Here is a 23780-nt window from a genome sequence, read left to right on the forward strand (position 1 = left end):
ATATGTGGTTAAAAAGAAATTTTTAAAAAGTTTTCTGCTTACCTTTTACAGGTTTAAGAGCGCCTTGTCGTTGGGTGGAAAAAATAATTTAAAAAAAAACCTGAATGTCCGAATTACTTAAACCGGCCTTAGGCCCTCCCAGCCCTCCCAGCCCTTTGATCCTGAACTTGATTGTCTAAAAAAATGTCTCAAGGTAGCAAGATGCGTTTGACCATTTATTTGAGTAAATGTATAGCCAAATGCAATGTGCAGCACTGGACACTAAGTGAACTCACGCTGGAGGACACCCCCCAAAAAAACTGTGTTGAACTTCCCGGATCAGTTTTTCTTCAGGACGTCAGCCTCGCCCCAACATTGGGTTGGTCTTTTCGCAATTGGTCAGTCTGGTATAGACGTCTTGCCAACTGAGATCGGACGTCCCAGCGTGATGAAACTGTGTCGTTTCACCCGGAGAAGCCAGAGAGGAACACTCGTGTGTCTGGGATGTTCCAAGGTCATGTCGACTCCCTCGCGAGAGTCTCCTGCAGGTGTTTCATGCAACTGGTGCGGGAGTTTCGGTTACTCCCCGGCACAGGGGTTTTCCGTTATTCAAACTTAAGAGTAGCGTTGCAGCTCAGTTGGCACATTATTTGCCGTTCCTTCAAAAGTACCATTTCATCAAAAAGTGTAACGGATCCAACGACTTCACAAAAAAAGTGAAATAGACAAAAAAAGTCATGTTTATATTCGCTCGAGATTGAATTGTTTTTCTCCACATAATCCCGTTTGTTAGCATAGGGTGTGTCAAGTCTGCGGTGTAAAATAAATGGGAATAGCTCTAGATGTTGGGCATTACTTTTGTAATTCGGACACAATTTGCAAACAACTCAGAAAAGGACAAGGGTTTTGTATACAAACAGAAAACCTCGTTATTGCTTCTGCTTGGTGAAAAACACTAATACACACAAAATTGTTTTCACTGTAGTTTGCTGTTATTCATATCACAGATACAGTCAGGTCATGAAACAAGAATAGTAATTCATTGCCGTCATCTTTGCACCATAGTACACCACTGACCAGCTCTACATTGTACATTACAGCCATCCTCCTAGCGCTGCTTCAGTAACTAATACACCACTTTCCCTCCCTCCCGCTCCACCCACGCCCCTCCCATAGAGTGAAAACACGAACAGTACGTCCACACACCGTATCCCCTCATAATTCACAGAGCTGTCTGGACACAATATTTGACCAAACGAAGTTGGGGTGGCGGGTTGGGGGGGGGGGGTTGGGATCTGGCTCTGCTAAGACCACATGTCCAGTTTCATGTCGTGAGAGGACCAGCTATGAGGTTCTTAGATAAGAAAATGTATCTGTACAGCGAGGGTCCCCTTTTGGTCACCGCTGGGAATGTGATGGGAATTTGTAGGTTTCGGAGGAAGAGACGACTCGATGATTAACAAAGCTCAGATTCTTTGTCAGAGGTTAGCCAGGAAGATCAAGGAGAGACTCGGAACACAATTGTGATGTGGAAAAACAAAAACATGGGTGCAAACTTGCTCCTGACACGAGGAAAAATCCTATAAAATAAAAGAATAAAAGTAGCAACAAAACATTCTCCATATCTTTGATACATATTAGTAAAAATAAATGAAGAATAACATTGGTTTCATCTTGACAAGAGGAGACAAGTCAGGTGTGTTCAGGCAGGATCAGTCAATCCTCCGAGCTTGATGAGGAGTCAGAGTCCTTCTGTGCTATGATCACATCGTCCAACAGCGCTTCTTGATCCGAGCTGTCATAGTCCCCTTGGGAAAGGCTATCGCCGCCTTCCATTTTCACGTCAAAGTTCGGACTGGTGAGGAAGTGATGGGAGGTCTCGATGTCCTCCTCGTCCATCATGTAGGCTCCATCCGACACCAGGGTCTCCTCCTCAACTCCGTCCAGGTTGGGGTCTTCAGGGGTGGGCTCTGGAGTGTGGTGGTGGTGGTGGTGGTGGTGGTGATGGTGGTGATGGCGGCGCCGGCTCTTCTTGGGGATCTCCGAGTGCTCAGTCAGCAACCGGTGGAAGAGGGTCTCCGGCAGGAAGCCCTGAGAGGCAAGGAGGAGTCGACGTTATTAAAATCATTGTCGCAGAAATACAACATTAGTACACGTGTTCAAGGGAAGATGAGTAGTGTCTGTATTTATGATCACATAAATAAGCTGACAGTTACAACTAACTTTCGACAGCGAAAACCTTGTGAAGGTATTTTATTTTTTAAGATGAGCCATTAACCCAAAGAAAATCTGTGTCGTGTTTATTATGCTTTCAATTGTGTGTGTGTAGATACAACTTTTCCCTTTTTTGAGCTTCGAGCAACTTCACAGTGTTATCCAGACATTAATGGTAATGAAGTTCAAATTTTAAAAAAAATTGTTTGTCAGGATGTATTTAGTCGTGCCTCAAATCCTTATGAAATAGTAGGTCCAAGAATGTACTAAAATGATATGCAAATTAGAATAAATTGTTCTGTTTTTGAAAATTCTTCTGTTTTCTAGTCCACAACAAAGATCAAAAGTAATTTTGACATAAAACAAATGCATTGGTCAAATGTTCAAATACTTCAGCGTTCAGAAATGCATACAAAATACTATTGTAGTATAGACATATTTTACCATCTGTGGTATTAAAATGTGTAACTGGTACTATGATTCAGAGAAATCTCCACTCCTGACTAGTGAGAAAGAAAACCTGCTGTCACGTTTTGCTTCACAACACTTCAGAGAATTCGAGTAATATTCAGTGATCTTGAACACGTACAGAGTTTCGAACGGTTTCGGACCACTCTGGTGCTACAGCGTTGTCGGGATTCTCCTCAAGATACTCTCTCAGGTCTTGCAGCATCGGACAGAAAGCAGCCCCGACCTACAGAGAAACATTTAAATGTTTGTTAGCGGAGATTATTTGGTTTGTACGGTCAAAACAGGACATGCAAGCAAACTTTCCCCCACCTTCTTTCCTGTCCTCATATTAATAAGTTTGACCTTCTCGCTCCCTGTGGGAGTTTTATCTGCCCTCCTCCTCCTCTTCCTCTTGCTTCTGTTCACAAGAAGCTGGAGAAACGAGTCAAAACACGTAAGCGCATCCGAGCGTACGGACAAGGGTCAACGTGAAACAAAGAATAATAGCCATGGATTTTACCTCCAGCATATCTCCTTCTACCTCGTAATCTGGGTTCTCTTTGAGCCATGTGGGAGGGTCCCTGCGTCGAGGGGTACGCTCAAATGGATCCTGAAATCCATCGAAGTCTGAGAACTGGAAGGGAAAAATGACAGCTCAAAGTCGGCAGCGAAATTTGGAGCAGGTCAACGGTCAACGTGTCGCAGAGAAAGACGCATAAACCTGGAAATGTACCTCTTGGTCTTTACGCTTCTTGCGGCTGCTGCTCTCTCCACTCGATCCATTGGGCATCAGCGCCTGCTTGGAGAACGTTAGCTTCAGACCCTCCTCCTGGGGAAGCGAGAGACACGGAGGCCTTGAATTCAACCACGATCGAAAGAGCGTGGGTACCAATCTTACTTCACACGAAACCAAGACTAAACAGTTTAACACACCTTGCAATAAATGCACGATACGAAGCTACACTGACTTCATTAATGCACCAAGATATACATCAGAATTCTCTTTTCCTACCTTGAGGAGTTTTACAGTGAACTCTCCATCCTCTCCCTCAGCACCCAAGCCACCGGGCATACCAGTGGGCTTACGCATCACCCTCATGTAAGCCATGTCATCGCCCGTCAGCTCCGCGCTCGGGTGGAGGTGAGCCTCGGGCACGTAGCGCCGGCCTGACGGCCACTGGCCGCTCACCACCAGTGTGCACAAATTGTCCAGCCGGTTGATCAATATGCGATCCTGCGACAACGGGCCAAACAGTCAGTGAAACACCGGGAGAAAGCCAACACATGGCTGTACCGCCTTCAAACAGAACGTGCACCTGAATGGACATTCAATACCTTGGGCCAGTCAACTCTGAGGGGATCAGGAGGAGGAAGACCATCCTGAGAAGTCGTCATGGAGAGTAAACTACTATCTCCATCCACGTCGCACACCTTCATGCCGGCTGAGAAGCAAGAGAAAACATTAATAAACTACCTGGTTTTCCTTTGACACAGCCGTGTCGTCTTTTTTGAAACACAAACTCACTTCCTTCTCCTTCCTCCTCACTCTCTCCACTGTCGTCGCTGCTGCCCGATCGCTCCGAGGACGACGACCCCGAATCCGAATCTGAATCCGAATCCGACGCTCCGTCCCCCTTCCTCCGCTCTCCCCTCACCCGGTTCCTTTTGAAGGTCCAATCCTGACCGGGCATTTTGCCGTCGTGGTGACTCAGCGGGGCGACCTGCAAGTCTGCGCCCATTTCGCCGCCAAGCAAGTGAGCCGTCACGTCCGCGCCCTCCTCCTTCACTTCCAGTATCTCGTCTTCAGGCTTCAGCGGGCTGAGCATCATGAGGTGTTCTGGCAGGGGCTGAGGTGCAGGCGGCGGAGGAGGAGGAGGCGGCGGCGGCGGAGGAAGAGGAGCCTGCTGGTTCTGGACGAACTCATCACGGGCCTGACTGAAAGTGAACTGCGGGTCTGAGAAGATGGAAAGCTCAGTGCGGCTGACGCCGTGTAGGGAGGCGCCGAGCATTAGCTGACGATCGTGATCGGCTATGTTCCACCAAGCCGGCAGCTCGGAGCTCGTTGGGGCGAGAGGCAGACGCTCCTCCAGGGAGGGGTGGGGGAGGACTCGCTCACGAAGGCGACGCAGGAGGCTGATGCGGTAAAGGGTTCGGGAGGCTCGCTCCTCTGTGATGGGCGCCACCGTTTGGGTGAGCTCTGATGGATCTGGGTGAGAGCAAAAGACGGATGTAGAAATGTGCGAGAGCTAATTTTGCTAATGAGGATACAATACAATGCTGCTATGACAACATGTGAACAGCTAGAATCTCAACAAAATTAACTTATTTGGTAAATAAGAGTACATGCAATGAGTTCTGAGCAGTGAACCTGACAACTTCATCTTCACACTGTATTAAGTTACCTTCGCCGCGACCTGGGCGGAGGTGGCACACTCTCCGGCACATGGCGACAAAGGATCGGAAGTATCGACTGAGGCTCTCGTCGGTCTTTTTGTCCAGACGAGCAAAAGTACGGAAACGGGCCCACTCAAATTCTGGCTCGCCTTCTGGGACGCCGGGTTCCTTTTTGATTTTCTCCACCCCAAAAGTGGATACGACGCGATAGAAATCGCATTCTTCTCGTCTTGTCCACCTTCATGATATAGAAAAAAAAAAATCATTAACAATGCAATTTCTTAAAGTTTCTTTTTTCTCATTCACTTCAGATATATAATGTTATGATTGTTGCAGATAGCTGATGAATTCATGGCTTAATACACCGAACTCAAAGTCGAGAATATTTATATAATAATGAATATTAAAAAAAAAGAGTGAAGACAAAAGGTTACCTTTGCTGACGTTCCTGTCGTGCGATTTCTTTTAGCTTGCTGGCCTGTTCGCATCGCCTGCGTCTGCGATCGCCCTTGGCCTCAGCTTCGATCTTCAGCTGCTCCTGTCTGTAGCTGCGTTGGAAAGCTGTGATCAGCCGGCGCAACCTGGCCGTGAGAGACGAGCTCGAGGGCCAGCTGCTCGAACTGCTCTGGCTGCTTAAGCTTTCTGTGACCACTGGTCCCGCTTTGTCCTCCACAGAAATCTCCTCCTCCACGTTCATAGAATCAGGCTGCAGGGCGCAATCAAGAAAATGTATTAGCAATTTTACCTTTATAGGTACGATTGTTGGAACGTTCTCTGACATGTGCCGACTATTGCTGACAAATAAATGGGAAGAGGTCATACCTCATCAAAAAGGTCTTTGGTGTGCCTTGACGCAGGCTTAAACTCCGGATCCTCTGCATATTTATCATACTCAGTCCTGCACGAACATGTTGTAGAGGTTCAGTGAAATGAGACCGGAGAACCTTAATAAATAAAAACGTACACAAAACTGCTACCAGCTATGCTAGCCAAAAAAAACCGTACTCGTCTCCCAGCTCAGCGTCACCAGTCTGCTGCTCGGCATCGATGGCCTTGTCATCAGGTCGACCAGCTCTTTCCAGGAAGCAGAGGCATGGATCCGCACGCATGGTGGTGTACATTTCATAACCTGGGTAACGGACAAAACAAAGCACAAGAACTTTTGTCATTACAAAAGTTTAACGCCGTTCATATTATGTGACGGAGTGAAACCCACCATGTTTAAAAACCCCAGCGAGCAGAGATCGGTCAGCCTCCGAGTCCCACCATCCTGCAGGCACCTCCAGCTGCTCCATCTCAGGCATCCAGATGTCAACATCCCTGTCAAAATAAAAAAATTTTTTTAATTATTGTTCACCCGTGGGAGCGCCTGAAAGTGAAACTGTGCAGACTTTACTACGACGATATCGGGAATTGTTAGATACCTGATATCGGCCCCTTTCAGGACAGAATCGGCATGTTCACCGATCACTTCCTGTTTCAGGTAGTAGAGCATTCGGACCCTCAGCAACACCCTGACAATGGAGACAGGAGGGTTTACCAACAGAGCTATGACGACAGCACATGACGGCACAGTAGTCTGGAGTTAACCAACTTGTTGCACTGGTGCTTGAGGTGCTTGCGGTAGCTGTCGTCGAGGAGCAGGGTGTCAGGGTTGTACTTGCGAATCCACTCGACCTTCTGAATGTCAAACGTGCTCTGGGCTTTCACTCTTTTCCCCTTCCTGCCTCTTGGAACAGGAATAGACAAGCCTGGGCCGGGAAACACAAAAATTTTAATAATTTTCACTGATTTACTGAATCAACGTGTTTTTCTGAGTGAATCATCCTGCAGCTACATACCAGAGTGGTTGAGTAGTGTTTGGGGTTCTTTGCCATTCTCGGGCGGTGTGATGAGTTCCCAAATGAAGCTCTTGATGTTCTCATCTCCACGATAGTGGATGAGACAAAAGACCAGGATGACGCGGCAGATCGTCTCCACATCGCGTTCGCTCAGACGCCGCTTACATCTCGCGTGGGACAATATGTCTCTCCAGCGACCCCAACTGCAGAGGATCAGAAACGGGGGAAATAAGGACAGACTGAAAGACAAACCCCCCACCCAATAAATACAAATATGGTCTTCGTACCCATAAACAAGCAGGTGTTTCTCCACCCGGAAACAGTCAGTGCGACCATAACCACCTCCACTGTGGCGGTCAGCGCGGCGTGAGGAACGAGACTGTCTGGAATTGGCCGGTGGATATTCGTCATCACTGTCCAAATCAGAAATGTCTCCACCTTCTCCACGTAAAGTGGAAAACTGACGGGTCTGCTTTCGAACCCTGGGAGTGTCAATCACAAGCGTGTTCTGTCGGAAGGAAGCACAGCTTATTGAGCCGAATATCACTCGAAGCAATACACATATCTGCTGTATCTGTTGACACGAATGGACAGAGAGTACCACTGCTACGAGACGAGCATTGCATGAGAGCCTTACTTTGCGATTGATGGAATCCATGTCTATGTCTGCTTTCTTGGCCCACTTCTGCCAGAATTCGGGGTCATCGAGGGCGATGTCGTTGCGGTTCTCCGAGGCCACAAAGCTGGCTTTGGAGAATGTGGAACCTTTGCCCTCGCTCTCAATGGTGATGGTCGTGGCTCTTCGCTGAAGGATCTGGTCAATATCCTCCTCGCAAAACCTGCTGCCCTCGTCATTCTCGTCCATGATGGCAGCGTAGGCTCCTTTGCGCAGGAGATCCTCTATCTCCTTTTTGGAGAACTGCTGGATCTGAGGAAACGAAGCAGAGTCATACAGACAGAAATCAGACAAGATGCACTTGTCCAGATGAGTAAATCTACAGTTAGCTGTATAGATCTATCTGTACCCCGTTGACACTGCTGTCTTTGTTGCCACTCATGCTTTGCAGGACTGCCCGATCCAAACCGAGCTTTAGACTTGCTTTATCCAGCATTTCCCGCTCATAGGAATTCCTGGTGATGAGACGATATACTTTGACCGCCTTGGACTGGCCAATACGATGACATCGTGCTTGGGCCTGGAATAAAAACAAAAGGAGATTCAAAACGACAGAAACAACTTTTTTTCCCCAATTGCAAGGGGTTTCAAATTTTGGCCATAAAGTTTACAACCACCATTGGTGAAAGGTATGTGGAAAACTTCAAAGTCCCATGTAAAAAAAACCTTGACAGAGCATCTATAAGGCAAGGCCTCATACCTGCAGGTCATTTTGAGGGTTCCAGTCAGAGTCAAAAATAACACAAGTGTCAGCAGCAGTGAGGTTGATGCCCAGGCCGCCAGCACGAGTACACAGCAGGAAGACAAAGCGATCAGAGTCCGGCTTGCTGAAACGGTCGATGGCGGCCTGCCGCAAATTCCCGCGAACTCTGCCATCAATTCGCTCGTACAGGTATCTGTGGAACGATTACAAATGATCTCCAAGTCCAGTAACAGTTATACTTGCATGAACCCATCATCAGAATTGACAACAACATCTTTGCAGACATAAAGAGCTTCATACCTCTTGTTGATGAGGTAGTCCTCCAGAATGTCTAAGCAGCGCACCATCTGGGAGAAGATCAGCACTTTGTGGCCACCGGCCTTCAGACGAGGCAGCAGCTTGTCCAGTAGCACCAGCTTGCCAGCCGACCGAATAAGAGCCTGCAAATGGAAGTCGGAGGCCATGGGGTCATATACCTCCCGCAACTCTGCTACGATTTTCTCCTCTGCACCTGAAGAAGACAAAAATATAGCCACAAGTTTAAATAAAATTGCAAGCATAGATAATAAAGCACAAGGTTGTGACAGCAAAACCAGCATTCAGAAAAAAAAAAAAACTACGGCCAATGTATCCAATACATACAGAGACAAAAATAAAATCAGAAATGGAAGAAAAAGTACAACAAATTAAATTACCATTAATGAGGTAGGGGTGGTTGCAGCACTTGCGGAGCTCCATCATAGTGTTCAGCAGATTGGGGACATTACTGTTGCTGTTTGCCCCCAAACTCAGGAAGCTGAAGTTCCTCTCCAGGATGGCTCGATAATACTTCTTCTGGACATCCGTCAACTCAACCTGGTGGCAAAAAAACATGCAGTTTATTGACCCAGTAATCAAAAACCATTTATTCTGACTGTTGGCGATTAAAAGTATCAGTATAACAGTTTGTCTTCATGCATCTCTTGGGTGTCGTGTGAAAATGTCTGTACACCCAACGGATACCTCCATACGCAGATTGTTTATGTATGGAGTTTGAATTTGACAAAGACATTTAATAAATACTTGTATGGAGTCTCTGTAGAGGCAAGAATCTATAGGTTAGTACTTGTACTCATTATATAAAAAAGCGGTATGGAATAAAAATGCTTAATGAAATATTATGACAACTGAGTGAATCCCGAGTTCTTAAAACTGACCTCAATAATGGTTTCCTGTTTGGGTGCCAGGTTCTTTTCAACATCCTCCTTTAGCCTCCGTAACATCATGGGTTTCAAGATTGCTTGCAGCTTCTGAACCTGAGGGAGCAAAACAGAGCACTTGTTCACTGGTAGCTTACCAGTTTACAAATCTATCACAACGAGCTCATCAGGTATGAAATTAAAATAAATTAAAAAAAGACAACGACTGGCCACTCATGTGCGTGTAATTCTTGGAGTAAGAGCAAAGATGCAGTGTGCAAAACACACCTGTTCCTCTGTTTTGAGGTCTCCGAAGTCTCGAAGAAACTCCGTTTCAGAGGGGAACTGAGCAGGCTCCAGGAAGTGAAGCAGGCTGAAGAGTTCTTCCACGGTGTTTTGAAGAGGAGTGCCAGTCAACAACACTTTGTGTTCCTGGAAGAGACAACGCACCTCAACCTTTCTGCCCGTGTCTGGCAAAGACAACGTCGCCGAGGGGAACTAAAACGAATATCGCAGCTGCGGTGCACTCACCAGGTCGAGCATCTTCAAGCTGTCCAACAGCTTACAGTTGCGGTTCTTGAGGCGGTGGGCCTCGTCGATGATCACGCAGCGCCAGGAGATCTCCCGTAGTTCTGGGCAATCCGACAACACCATCTCGAAGGTTGTGATGAGGGCATCAAACTTGTACGCGCCGGGGATCAAGTGATCCTGTACACAACACGGATAGTTTAATTCAAGGTCATCCAATAAATCAGTCCAGTTCGTCAATGCAAACTCTCAACCGGCACCTTCTCGTCTTTGCAGTACATCTCGTACTGTTGGATCATTTGCCGGCTGGCAAGGCTGCCGTGGTAAACGATGGCGTTCATGTTTGTCCACGTGGAGAATTCCCTCTCCCAGTTGGTGATGGTGGAAAGCGGGGCAATGACCAAGAAGGGGCCCTGTAGACCAGCAGCATAGACCTCCGACAGCAGCGCGATAGACTGGATGGTCTTTCCAAGGCCCATCTCATCTGCCAGTATACAGTTCTGCCTGATAGACAAAAGAAACTTCATGAACACCGATGCCTCAAAGATTTTAATATCCCTCAAGCAAATGAATGATTTAACAGCCACACTTTGTGTTCTTAAATATACATTTATTTGAATTGCATTATAGCTCACAAATTTAAAACTGAAATAGCAACAATTGTAATTATACTTCACAGACGTCATACACAAAAACGCTAATAACATTTTACAGAAAAATAAATAATGCAATAATATTTACCAGTGAATGTGTGTCATGCGTGTGATAAATACCTGTTGTACCAGTTGAAGTGCAACCAGTTGACTCCTTCCAGCTGATATTCTCTCAGTATGTTGCCGTTCTTGTACTCTCTGGTCTCCTCCAACTTCTTCCATGAAGCAGCTGCAGGTCGCGCCTGTGGAAAGAGAAACAAAAAAACTGATGCCAAGAATGGCAAACGTAGCTGTACTTCCATCACTTTAGATATTCCCCGTCACGTGAATCTTGCTTCTGTTGTTGTTTACAAGAACACATGCTAACGATGTACATGACTACATTTTAACTGACAAAAAAGAATGGCATCCGTCCATAATAATGCAAATGTCAGGAACATGGTTCTTACATTGGAATCACTTAAACAAGAATACATGCAAGGATCTGTTTGCATTCAATTTATTTCTCCACTGCATCAACTTTCAGCCACGAGTGCACAGGTTTGTAAATGAACTCATTCTAAACATCACATTGCCATTAAACTGCTCACCGCTCTTTTCAGGCGAGGTTGTCGGTCTTGGATTTTGCTGAACTCTTCGACTTTGCCTTCATCCACGTCTTCCTTCAGTTCCCACGTGGCGTCTTCGTACGGCAGTGAACACCACTTCACCAAATAGTAGATGACGGGCTGGAGGGGACGAGGGGGAAGCTTAGTTTGTACAACAAGCATTTCAGCCACTGAAATTCTAATGCTTCATTACAAACGCAGAGAAAACGTGTCTTTTGGACAGGATTTCAAAACAAGGGTCTCACCTCGCCGTTATCCTTGTCTATACTGTGGGACACATCCAAAATCCTGTCCACCTCCACGTAGTCTGGGTTGAAAGACTCCTCATCCTAAGAAAAAATAATGACAAGAGGCTGTAGTTTAAGCAGCTACAAGCACAACGCGAGTCCTCGGCGTGGCTCCTGCTCACCTCCTGGAAGAAGTGCCTCATTTGTGCATGTTTGGTTTTGAACCTCTTGATCTTCTGGTGAATTCGTTTGTCTTTCTCCAGCTGCTCCATAGTGGCCCACTCACAGTGCAAGTATGAACTGAAAAAAGAAACGGAAGGTTGTACTCGTGGATTACTTGCTTGTGGCCCTCAAGCACATGTCAAACGTCAAGACCGCGAAACTTACTAGTTTTTGTATTTTACAAAGAATTCCTCCGAATTGATATACTGGCCTGGAGAAACCTGGAACACAAATAGATTATATGATTCAGAGATTTGAACAAAAGTATTACAGTGGGTCAAGAGAGTAATATACATACTTCTTTCTTGGCTAGTCTCATGGACAGCACTTTGTCCACAATCGCAGCATCTTCTTCACTTGGATTTTCCTGTAAAATTCAAAAGATTATCTGCATAAACCTTTAAGAAAATACACTTGATGCATACAAACTGTGTAATCGAAAAAACATTTTGGGCCCCAAACCATTATTCCCTTTCCACTGAACACTGCAAAAGTTCCACCCAGAAAACATCGTCTCACAAAATTGACTGTCCAGACGGACAAAATAGATTCCTTACAATAACAAATTCTCACCACAAAGAACTGCATGCTGGGAAGTCCATCACCATCCAGCTCCATTTCCTGCTTGAGCTGCGCTGCTGTTCCCCCACTGATGGAGGCCACGGCTGCTGCTGTTGTAGTAACATCTACATCCTCTTGTTCATCTTCGTCATCTGTTATCTTGATATCCAGGTCCTCTGTGTACTTCTTCCTCTTCACCACACGATTGGAGCGCCTCTTCTAGCCAGAAGAAAGAGAATCGAGTTAATTCCACCTTTCTGTTGACAGAGGTTCACATAATGACTGATAGTTTCTGAAACTAAATATTTCAATCTTCAGATGAATGTTTTAACAGATGAAACTCAGACAAACGCAACAACTGCAATCCCACTTCCTAATGAGCAACATCACCTTAATCCTACGATTACTGGTGATTGGAGTTACACTGATCAGGCCGATCACCCTGCTTACTCTTCTGCCTGAACTAGTTGGTCACATATCAGAGCGTGTGTAACACTGAACAAGTAAGGCCGTTACGGAAACGTCAAAGCAGGTCACGTGTTGAAAGTCTACATTTTGAAGAAACAGTCTCCCACACCGAGAGAAGTAAATTGTCTCTATACAGACTGCGGAATGCTTTTGTTTGTTGACACACAATCAGATTGTGCAATTTTACCATGATCATGTCATCGTCCAGTGCAGCAGGTGAGGCAGGGCTTAATTCCCCATCAGAGTGGTCTGAAGACGCATTTCTCTTCTTCTTTTTTGCTCCCACTAGAGTAATGGTGCTGTAGACAAAGGAAAAAACCCCCCCAAAAGACAGCATTTAAAAAGGTGCGGAATAACATGAAAAGACAAGAACATAAAAACCCTTAAGTCAATTACTCCTCCTAACGACATGACTTACTTGGTCTTTGTCTTGCTTTTACTTTTGTTGCTCGCCCCAGGTATTCCTCCTCCAGACGCAGTGGTTGATGCCGCTTGTGTTTTCATTTTACTCTTTCTGTCGCCACCCCCTGCAATCTTGGATACTGCCCCTCCACCGAGAGGACTTTTCTTTTTGCTTCCTCCGCTACTGCTCTTTTTCTTCGCAGACACCACAGTCAGGGTGCCCCCCACCTCAGGGGAGGTCTGGGTATTGGGAAGCTCATCCTGGTTTAAGACTCTGGGCAGGTTCTTTTCGCCTCGTGCTTTGGCCCGGGCTATTGCTTCGGCCACGATGCGGTTCGCCTTCTCTTGCTTGCACAGGATCTCGACCCGTCGCACAGACGCAGTCTCGCCCGGAGCCTTGGAGATGCGGATGGCCTGAGACGGAGTGGTGGTCGTCGCGGAGGGACCTGCTGCTGAAGTGTTGATGACCTTCACCACCGACACTGTGCCACCAGCAGACGTGGCCGAGCTCGTCTTGAGTGAAAGAGAACGGTTACGTTTATTTTTAGCACTCAACTTGATGCGTATAGGAATACAACGGACATGCAGGACTGGAGGCCGACCTGTGGCTGTAGGAGCATTTTGAGCGGGACTGCAACCCTCTGTCCACCTTGACCCTGGGATATCTGCAACACCTGTGGGCTGCCAGCACCGCCAGTCCCGGAAACCAGCTGGTACTGGAAGTATAGGAGAGACACGTCGAGACATGTGATCATTTGAAATTTTCTTTCATATTTAAGAGAGCACTAGTATAATTGTAAACTAAATCAGTAGTAAAATCTGGTAGTAGTTTTAATATAAGAAACACAAAAAAACTTGTGAGGAAAAGTTAGATCATAACAGTAGAAGACACCTTGGACGGCAAACCGTCTTTTTCATTAAAACATTATGCTGAGTAAGGTAAAAACAATATGAAAACGTCCATAAACCACAGATTACAAGAGATTATGGTAAGCAAACTTTCCCCCAGCCCCACTGCCATGTTGCTTTGAGATGATTTCTACCACTATTGCAGAAAACAACAAATCAGCCCAACCAAAACACATTTATATAACACTTGAACAAGGCAGAGGGACTTTTGTTTGAGCAAGACTCGTGCGAATTATGACACGTGACAATAAATTAGACATTACTGCTGGATATCACTGAAAACATGAGGCAAGGGACAACCGTTTTCAAACCTCATATAATGAACAAGAATATGCAAAGCCTGAATGGACCCCCTCCCCCCCAAAAAAACAAAACAGAACTGCATGAACAGACAGTTCCCACTAACTCCCATTAGGATTTTGCCTTCACACTGCTTGAATTCAACATCTTGCGGTTTAAACAACCAATGGCAAACACGAGATTCAGGCATATTCTTTCTCACACTGATCATTTTCTTTATCCGATTGTTGCTTTGCGTCCCTCAAACATAGAGACACACGGCTGTTTTCACCGAGTACCTCTGGACCACAAGTGGGAGCAATGAATATCTAAGAACTCCTCGCTCCATTCTCACCTTAACTCCTCCTTGTTGGTTCGGCTGCTGCTGAACCTGCAGCTGAATCGTGAGGACTTTGGGCTGCCCTCCAGCCTGGCCGGCGGCCCGAGCCTGGGTTAAGGCCGCGAGCTGGCTTCCCTGAAGCACCAGTTTGCCACCAGGGAGTTGACCCAGCACCAGTCTCGTTGGAGTCTGGGGCTGTTGCCCCGCTTGTGCTGTGTGGACCTGTGTGACCTGCTGGCCCGTAATAGCCTGACTTGCTGGCGTGGCCTGGGAGGGCTGCTGGAGGACTAGAGTGATACGCTTTGCTTCACCACCCTGAAATCACACACACACACACACAGAGTAAGGCTTATGATTTATGCAGTCATAAAAAAAAAAAAAAATTGAATTACAACTCAAAACAATCTGCAAAATCAGCCAAGGAGCACACCAGAGCAGTTTTCCCCAACCCTGGTTCTGAGTTAGTGTGGCTTCAACACACCTGATGCCAATGAATGCATCATTAACCAGGCTTGTCAAAGGTTTGGTGAGGACTCAGTTGTGAGAATCAGCTGTGTTGGAGTAGGGCAACATCTAAAACATGGACGGCACGGGCGCTATGGGATCCGGATTAGGGACCGTTACACCCAGTATCACCTGCTGTTAATCTGACACCATGTACTCTGAAAGTAGAGGCAAAATACGTCTTGCTTACCTGTGTTTGGGCCTGCATGGCCGGCTGGAGTTGCACTTGTCCCTGGACTTGGATCTGAGCCGCTTGGCCTTGCTGCTGTACCTGGATCTGGGCCTGTGGTTGGACTTGAGCTATCTGCGCTTGGGCTGGAATCTGGACCTGGACCGTCTGCCCTTGCCCCTGCTGGGGCATGGAAGTGAGCAACACCTGCTTCACTGGCCCGTTAGGGGACTGCAGCAGCCTCTGGACGCCAGCCGCACCCACTTTTACTTGAGCTTGTCCAGGGCTCGCCTGATTCAAGAGTGTCCCCCCTTGCAGAATGGAAACACCGGGCTTGAGAGGAGTACCGGACAACAGACGGATGACCTTTCCGCTATTCTGCCCTGTGGCCCCTGACACAGTCTGCAGCACCTGGGCTTGACCCTGGGGACCCTTGAGAATGACAATTTTACCACCAGCCTGCTGCGTGATGGCGGCGAGTTGCTGAGGAGTGAGCTGGTGAGTTATCTGTGTGAGCTGCTGTGTGGTGGCCGTGGTGGTCGCCGGGGAACTTGAAACAGTCAGAGTTTGAACGGGCGAGCTGAGCAGGACAGTGCTACTGGTGGCGCCACCGGCATTGCTGACAATAGGTATGGTAGCCTGGGCTTGTATTTGAGGTACATTATCAACAATGGTGGCGACAGGGGCAGGAGCAGGATTTGGGGCGACGGCAGGAGTGGCAGCTATGGAAACAGTCTGGGCAGTCACCACTGGCATTGGCTGTTGTATGGGGACTTGAACAGGGGCAGGGTCTGGGATGGCAGGAGCTGCTACAGAAACGGCAAGGCCTGTGTTGACCGTAAGCTCAGGGGTGGGCTCCGGCTCAGCCGGTGGATCCACCTGGCCCAAAGCCAGCTTGAGTGCTTCCTCCACCGGATCCGACGAGCCCTGAGTGAAGGAGTCATCAGGCAGGGCATCCAGGTTGAAGAGGGGAGTGTCCTCAAAGAGGTCCATAATGGGATCTGCCATCTTGCCCACTCCACACAGGGAGATGGGCACAATGTTGAAAAGACTCTGGGATGAAAGCTAAGTAGTCGTCGTCCAATCCTTTTTCAACCTTTAAATAAACTGGGGGGGTAAAAAAAAAGAGAAAAATAAATTTAACACAAGTTTTTGTTAAAAGGATGCTCATATCATTATATACAGTATCTATCGACTGAAAAAAATTACCAGGCCGGAAACTAAATGTGTATTTGCAGTAATCTTTCCAAGTCCTTACATTTAAAGAAAAGCAATTAATTTCGGCAAAACCGCCTGTCCAATGTTCTCATCAACTCTATACATTAAAATGCAGTGAGCAATTTTAGTACGTGTTGAAAAATCATTGCTCGACATCGACTGTTCTGATAGGAGCTACACTGACTTAAACCACAGCACCGGGTCTTGAGGCCAACGTGACCAGTGTCACAACAAGGTGTATTATCAGTAATAAGAGATTCACTTACAAGCTTGCTTATAGAACTCAACATTATCTTTCAAAGAAACTAAGGAGTGTTATGACATTGACCGATCACTGACATTTTGTTGCTCTGTACACACGTTTAGGTATAATAATATAAAAGGTGTAATTTGGAAGAGGTACAATATCTGTTCATGTTTTAGTGTTGTTTACAAAGGGGTGGAGGTTTAGAATAAGCTTGATAACTCTGTACAAATGGCCCCGATTATTTTAGGAGAACTTGAACCTGCAGTCTATAAAGTGGGATCAATGAAGTTAAATATTCCTCATTTCAAATATTGCAAAATAAATTAAGGGCATAGTTCTAAGTATTTTCTGAAATTTGCATCATCTTTTAGTATTCAGGCTTCTATTCGTAAGGTTTAAATTCCATTTCACAACTATATTATGTATATGTGTTGTAAATATATCTGAATAAATTCAATAATCAAAATAACCCGTTTGTTTTTGTGACCTTGGCTTTTTCATGAAGATCAATATAAACAAGGTGAATTAAATTTCTGAGTAGAACCAAAAAAAAGCAAACAATACACACACTTCACTGAAATTCACAACTATTAAACTACTGTGTCCATCCCAGCTGAACATGTCCAGTTTGTACGAGTTCTGAGCACTGCAAAGCCAATTCAAGTGTGATTTAGTTTGATAAACTACGTAATAACCGCATAAAAAGCCTGAAATCTATAGACTGCATGTGGTTTTAGAGACTGGAACAACACACATTGCCACCCCGAACAGAAAAGTTTACAGCGGTGTAGCATGCCTCGCATTTAAGGTCTCAGAGATGAACATAAATGCACAATTTGGTCATTTTTAGACGTAATAGATGAGGGTAAATCGTCAGGAGGTGATTCAGTTAGTGTAGATAGTTGGTAGTTGAGCCAGAGGTGGAGGGTACTGATGCTGGAGAGGTGGGATGCTTCCCCTCAGGTCGGACTGCAGTCTCTCTCTCTACAAAACCGTCTGTTAGCATTAGCACCGCCACCAAAGTGTGCCGATCACAAACTGCGTGTGTGTCACCTGGGGCACACTCGGGCTCAGGAACTCGATGTTTGGGGCATTTATATCGCTCTTCTGCCCCCTACTACGAACCACCGAGTGCGCCGGACTCCTTCGATCTCATCAACAAACCGGACCAAACCAAAGCAACGTGCCACAATAACCATTGCCCGACAACGTTCAGACACAGGTTAGGCCGCGTTGCTCTTTCGCTTGCCCCGCGTCTATTTTTCGGCGAAAATACGTGGGAATACCCATCACATCCACTGCCTCAACTCTCACGGTAATAATTTCGGGGTGCTAAATTTACCTTTGCATCGACACACATGGCTTTCTCCGTCTCACAACACTGTACGATTACAGGAAACGGCCAGGGAAGAGCAGGAACTAACATTCTGCCACAGAAAGCGTACGGAGCGTGCCCCTCGGAGCCTCTCGGAGCTCATTGGTTAGTTTCCACCCGTGCCGGCTGCATAAGCTGTTTTTATTTGCCGAGCCGTCGATCCGTCATGTGTCCAGCAGCTTCTGGGCGGGATGGGGAGCTCGTAGTTTGGTTGAGAGAACAATAAATGCGGCCTAGCTGGGTTCATTTGACTCGGTGATCTTCAACATTACTGTTTCCATTAAGAAAGAGCGCGCCTTCAGGGGGCTGAATGGGGGGGGATCATTATATTTTAGACATTTCTGAGAGGGAACGACGTGTACACGCATCAAAGCCGATTGTAAATAAGACGCTGTGTTTATCAGTGTTTTATTACTGTGGCCTCAGTTCAGCAATAAACACACATGAATAAATGAATGAAGACCTGCTTGGCGCTTCCCCGCACACTCTGTAAATATACTAGCAGACTGCAAGGGCACAAATTAAGGTTATGAGGGGTTACTAACGTAACAGAAATATGATAACAGCTTTCTGTCGATGGACAACGTGATGGTCCGTGTCTTTTTTAAAGAGCGATTCTGGACGGTGAAGTCAGACTTTGGCTCCCTCTACCGATTCTTCACTTAAATATCAATATCAGCGTTAATTTGAACGTTTTCATTTTCTGATCAATCTGCGGGGCCATTTACACACGATTAACCTTTTCACTTGTTGAACATTTGGAGAACATTTACTGTATATGTTGTCTGAAATATTGAATATGCATTTTTTTCAACATTAAAAACAGGTCAAGGCAGTGGTCACCTCCTGAACATCCACGTATTGACTTTGTGAGTAGTAGTGAGAATACCTTTTCATACTTTGAAATGCCATTGGAATATCCATGTAAAGACTCAGCTTCTATTCACTGCTTGTACATTAATTCATTATTTTATTTTTTTAACCAAGTGAATCACATTATAGTTGTAGATTACAGGACATATATAAGAATGATTGGGATTGGTTTGATTCCAACAGTGGAGAGGTCATCACTGTGGATCCCTGAGCAGGTATGCAGTTAAAGTTAGGCACAATTGTGTAACGCTAATCCTGCTGACTTTTAGTGAGAATCTGCCCAAGTTGGACTTGCAGATCTTTCCGTGATGAGTTTGCATGTTCTTCCTATGAGTGTGGGAGTGTTTTTCTACGTGTTTCATCTCACAGTCTAAAAATATGCATGTGAGGTGTATGTGTGTGCATGGAGACTTGTTAAGGTATTTTCTGCCTTTGTGGGGGGGAAAAGCAGCTTAGAAGAAGGATGGATAAGTGTTAGAATGTGCTGAAAATCTTGATGATGTTCACAAGCCAAAACGTGTTGGTCAACCCAAAAAAAAAAGAAGAAGCTACTCTTGTAGAAGGATGACAACTGTAGCCTTTCTCTAAGCTTCATGCATTTTGCAAGTGGGTGAGGTCTTTCTTCCATTTCCAATCCTCAGGTGTCTTTCAAGTGTACACTACGAGCACAAGACCAGCACAGGGCAATGAAAGAAAAATGATTTCCTGCATTTAAACATATTCTAATAATGGGCAGGAAAAATGCATTTGTGTCCACATCTTTCTCCATCATTTGCCATTAGGGCTGCCACAGATGATATACTAATATTATAGCATTAAGATTAATGTCTTGCTTTTAAATTAAAGATTTTCTGGTTCCTAAAATTTTTTTTTTTTTTTAAAAAGAGAGAGATTTCATGATGTAAAAGCATGTATGAGAGAGCAGAGAGAAAAAAGAGATGGGAGGTGGTGAATCAGAGAAGCGTAACTGACGACATGCGACAGCACACCACACTTTATCCACGGCAGCCCTGCAGAGATGAACCTGCATGCTCGCCAGAGCCACCATCTGTCTGTGGCCCTGTGTGGAGTATCCGCCATACACCGCTTTCATACACTGTCCCATGCTGGTCCACGCCGACGCCAGCGCTGCTGGTGGGAGCTATATTTACAAACAGCTGCCGTGGCATTGGGGAGAGTATAATGTATGTATCTGCTGTGTGAGAGCAGATCAGATTGCCACACACAGATTCATGAAATATCAGCCGCATAAAGTCTTGCTTGCTAATTGTTTTTTTGAGCAAAAGACTTGAGTCAAATTAAAATGGTTTTATTTAACTTCATTGTTCTTGATAGAAATGTCTCTGTAAATAAACATTTGCAGCAGGATACTGACAGGCATGAGGGCAGCAATTATACAACACGCTGGAATAGAGGGCAAGTTTGTAAACCATAGACAGAAGTCCCTGTGAAGCACAGCAGTGAATTAAACATTCAGAAAGAGGGGGAAAAAAATATGTAGGCCGTCGCATAGTGTTACAACAGAAGATTGTACATGACTACTTATAATGTGGTCATAGCTCAGATATCGTCGACACCAACACATTAACAAGAGCAAAGTAATTACAAAGACAAAGTTAATGTTTCTGCATCTCATTGCCATTCTTTTTTTTGCTGCCGAGAATGATTTTGAATTGACATCTCATTTTCATTAACTCATGTTTTTTTTTTTCATGCGCTGAATAGAGTTACAAATCCACGTCCCTCTTTTCTCCTACAATGTTCTTTTTACCCTCTCCTCCATCTTCACCAGACATCCCCCCCCCGACCCATTCTCACAAGGGAAAGACCAAAAACCCAGAGAAGGTGGAGTACTTCCAGCCTCCCATCAGGTTGCCTCTCTCCAGTCTGAGGTAGGCCTTGTCTCCCTTCTCCATAATCACAAGGCCGGCATTGGTGGCAGCTTCTCGTGTCACATCTTGGTCTCCAGCGAAAGCTGAAATCATCGGCCAGCCGTTCAACATCAAGCTGACCTACAGAGATGGTCAACGGAGACATTAGAGAGTTGTTGCGTGTTGAGCCACTGGAATGAGAAGGATGACTTGGACGGCCTACCTGAATAGTTTGTCTATTGTAGGCTTTTACCACATGGAAGTTGAAGCTGTACACCCCTCTCCTCGGTGCCAGGAAGACACTGCTCTCTTGGTCGAAATGAGTGCCCACATTAACCAAAATCTGCTCAGAGGGTGAGAGAGAGAGAAGAAACAGGCTTAGGATATGATAATCTGCCAAACATGTGAAGCTATTAACTGTGGGTGACTTTAAATCAATATGAGTCCAGTATTTACAGTGCATTTGTAGATTGTGTACAACTGAAATTAGGCTCAATGCAGTTCAAATTATTTTTTCTCTTTTGTCATCTATGAATCAAATAATGTGTAAGTTGGTTTATGAGCCTTAAGGAATAGAGGTCACACGTGGCCCGCATGCTTCCAGCTGCAGATGTCTGGTGTATAGAATGTGACAGAGAAAGAAAGAAAAAAAACTATTTGGAAGCATGCGAAGGTTATCGTAAAAACATTTTCAGAAAAAAGTACGTGTACACAGACGTACCTCATGGTCACTTGGGGGGAATTTTTTTTGCCCACTCAGTCAAACGGCTGACTCCAAAACTGAAGAGACAGATTCTTGCATTTCTTTTTCCCCAAATGTGCAAAAATGCAGCCTGTGTAGCATAATGCCACTGTTTCGTTGCCAGAGGGCTGTGCTGTCAAAAGTCTAAAAGTTTAGTGTTTACCTTATTATCATATTTCCTCACTGTCAGAAATCTAATCGTCTGTGCATCCTATTGACTGAAAACTTTTGTCTGCAACATACGTGGAATACAGATTATAACAGACTTTTTATTTTTCTCCCCAACAACAGTTTTTCTATTAAAAGTCAGAGAGACTTGTGTGATTTGACATCCAACTCCAGCAAAGCCTTTAAGCCATTTTTTGACCTCACAGAAATGTGTTATTGTGTATAATTATTGAGATGTCTGCAGTCACATACTTACATTATCAAAGTAGATGATCATGGTGCGGTTGCTCATGTCTGTGGGCTCATGGTTCGTCTGGCGGCTGGCAGAAAAAGCCACACGACCAGAGCCGGAGCGGACCGACATGCCCAGGGCGTTACCAGCAGGCTCGGACGAGGGAGTGGAGTCACACACCACCAGACATTTCCCCTCCAGGATGATGGGCTCGGTGTCGTTCTGGCCTCGGGACCCCGGAGGTCCCCACAACAAGAGCGCGGCCAGGAGGATGGCGGGGTGACAGTGGACTGACCCGAGGTGCATGGCGGAACCCAAAATGTTTTGGTCGACTATCTAAAGTGATCAAGCTGTGGAGAAGTGTGGCTTCAGACAATTTGAGATGGAAATAAACATGCTACGAATGAAGCTGTCTGAAACGTCCCGACGCTCTGGTGGAGTTTGAGGAAAAAACGTTTATACTCTGTTTTTAACCGTTACAGTCAGAAGTGATGCAGGACCAGCAGAGACTTAAGATAAAACTGAGATTCATTCATTCGTCAGAGCTGTCACAAAGCATTTTTGTTTAGTTTTCTTTTTTTTGCATCTACAATTCCCAAATCTCTCCACTCTCCTACGTGCTGTGTCAAACAAGGTCCAGAGTGACAGTCACAGAACGAGAGAAAAAAAAAAACCCTCAGTATTTCCAAGTTGATTTCTTCAGCAAAAAAACCCCAGGATGCTGCACATGTGACGTAGCTGAGGAGGAAAAAGGGCGAGTTGTGAGTGAAGCTCAGGTTTAAACTGATGATGAGGACGGTGTAAACAGTATGAGGAAGAAGTGAGGGAATTAAAAAAAACAAAAAAAAAAAACACAGATGAGGTAAGATTCTGGAGAGGTGACAGGGGGAGGATGTAGAACCCAGAAGGGATCGAGAAAGAGAGATGGAGATGGGGAACAACTCCACTGAGTGACCATCTGTCTTTTACACGTCGCCGTCCCTCCCACCCAACACTGCACAACACGCGTTCCTTCACACCAAACACACAAGCTCCGTTTCCCACTTGTTCTTTTCTTTCACACCTATACAAATACACAGTGTCCAAGCATAAAACATCCCTTTTATTTATTTTGCAGGATCAACAGTGTTTGCTCACTTCGACTTTGTTCGCATCAGGCAATCGATATTAGTTCCAAGCCAAACCTTTGTGATGAATTTATCTTTAACCTTAAAACATCGACGGTATGAGCACCTCTTTGAGCTCCAAAACATCTGATTTTATGAAATGCAAAAACCAGCAGCTTTTCAATTGGATATTTAAAGAAAAAAAAAAAGAATTAAAAAGAATAGTCACCTGTATCCACCTGAGCCGTCTTGTATTCCATAACAAGTGAAAACAGTTTCCTACGAGCTGAAATATGATCGGAAATCCTTCTTCTGTTGCTCTTCAGTCACATTATTTCACACACGGCACAGTTTCAGTTGATTGTAACCAAAGCAGAGTATGCTCTGATCCTTCTCCTTGGGTGTCTTTTCACTCCCTCTCTCTTTCAGCCACCCTCCCTTTTCCGTCTGCTTCTTTCTCACCCACTATGTTGCATCCACCCACTCACCTTTACAGGAAAATGAAGAAAAATAATTGGGTATCTGAGTAGCTTCAAAGAGCAAAGTTAGCGAGTGAGTGGCAGTTGTTTTCTTTAATTTCTTGACGAAACTGTGATTCTCCCATGTTGGTCTTCATGCCAAGTTATGAAGGATCAAATACGTC

At 45.4% G+C, this 23780-nt stretch overlaps 2 protein-coding genes across 3 annotated transcripts; both read right to left on the minus strand.

Moving 5' to 3' along the window:
* Positions 1-822: 822 nt before the first annotated feature.
* Positions 823-18181, minus strand: chd8 (chromodomain helicase DNA binding protein 8). 2 transcript variants are annotated; one of them, XM_080503481.1, is made up of 39 exons: positions 18113-18181; positions 15327-16412; positions 14648-14947; positions 13707-13820; positions 13121-13617; positions 12890-13001; positions 12247-12450; positions 11972-12040; positions 11839-11894; positions 11634-11751; positions 11470-11553; positions 11207-11344; positions 10737-10858; positions 10224-10467; positions 9967-10143; positions 9724-9867; positions 9454-9552; positions 8953-9112; positions 8558-8768; positions 8255-8450; positions 7904-8074; positions 7516-7806; positions 7166-7386; positions 6879-7081; positions 6632-6788; positions 6462-6551; positions 6254-6357; positions 6043-6166; positions 5860-5935; positions 5472-5743; positions 5046-5275; positions 4169-4849; positions 3979-4085; positions 3656-3877; positions 3377-3472; positions 3164-3277; positions 2974-3075; positions 2783-2887; positions 823-2070 (listed from the first exon to the last, which is right to left on the minus strand). In XM_080503481.1, the coding sequence occupies exons 2-39, from the start codon at positions 16311-16313 to the stop codon at positions 1696-1698; spliced, it is 7773 nt and encodes a 2590-aa protein (XP_080359607.1). In that variant the 5' UTR covers positions 16314-16412; positions 18113-18181; the 3' UTR covers positions 823-1695. The 2 variants fall into 2 exon arrangements, with proteins under 2 accessions (XP_080359607.1, XP_080359606.1); XM_080503480.1 differs by having other exon boundaries at positions 12247-12453.
* A 2651-nt stretch (positions 18182-20832) lies between these two features.
* Positions 20833-22337, minus strand: cbln12 (cerebellin 12; the record flags this gene model as incomplete). Its single annotated transcript, XM_080503512.1, has 3 exons — positions 20833-21030; positions 21113-21232; positions 22056-22337. 3 exons carry the CDS (start codon positions 22335-22337, stop codon positions 20833-20835), a joined length of 600 nt encoding a protein of 199 aa, XP_080359638.1.
* Between the last annotated feature and the right edge of the window lie 1443 nt (positions 22338-23780).

This window comes from Blennius ocellaris, assembly GCF_963422515.1.
Source record: "Blennius ocellaris genome assembly, chromosome: 10".
NCBI lineage: Eukaryota > Metazoa > Chordata > Actinopteri > Blenniiformes > Blenniidae > Blennius > Blennius ocellaris.

Coding starts and splice junctions, on each gene's coding strand:
- chd8 (XM_080503480.1), bottom strand. CDS start 16,313: ATGGCAGATCCCATTATGGACCTCTTTGAGGACACTCCCCTCTTCAAC. Junction 13,618..13,706: donor AAATGCTCCTACAGCCACAG/GTCGGCCTCCAG, acceptor CTTTCACTCAAG/ACGAGCTCGGCCACGTCTGC. Junction 3,076..3,163: donor TAGAAGGAGATATGCTGGAG/GTAAAATCCATG, acceptor TCGTTTCTCCAG/CTTCTTGTGAACAGAAGCAA.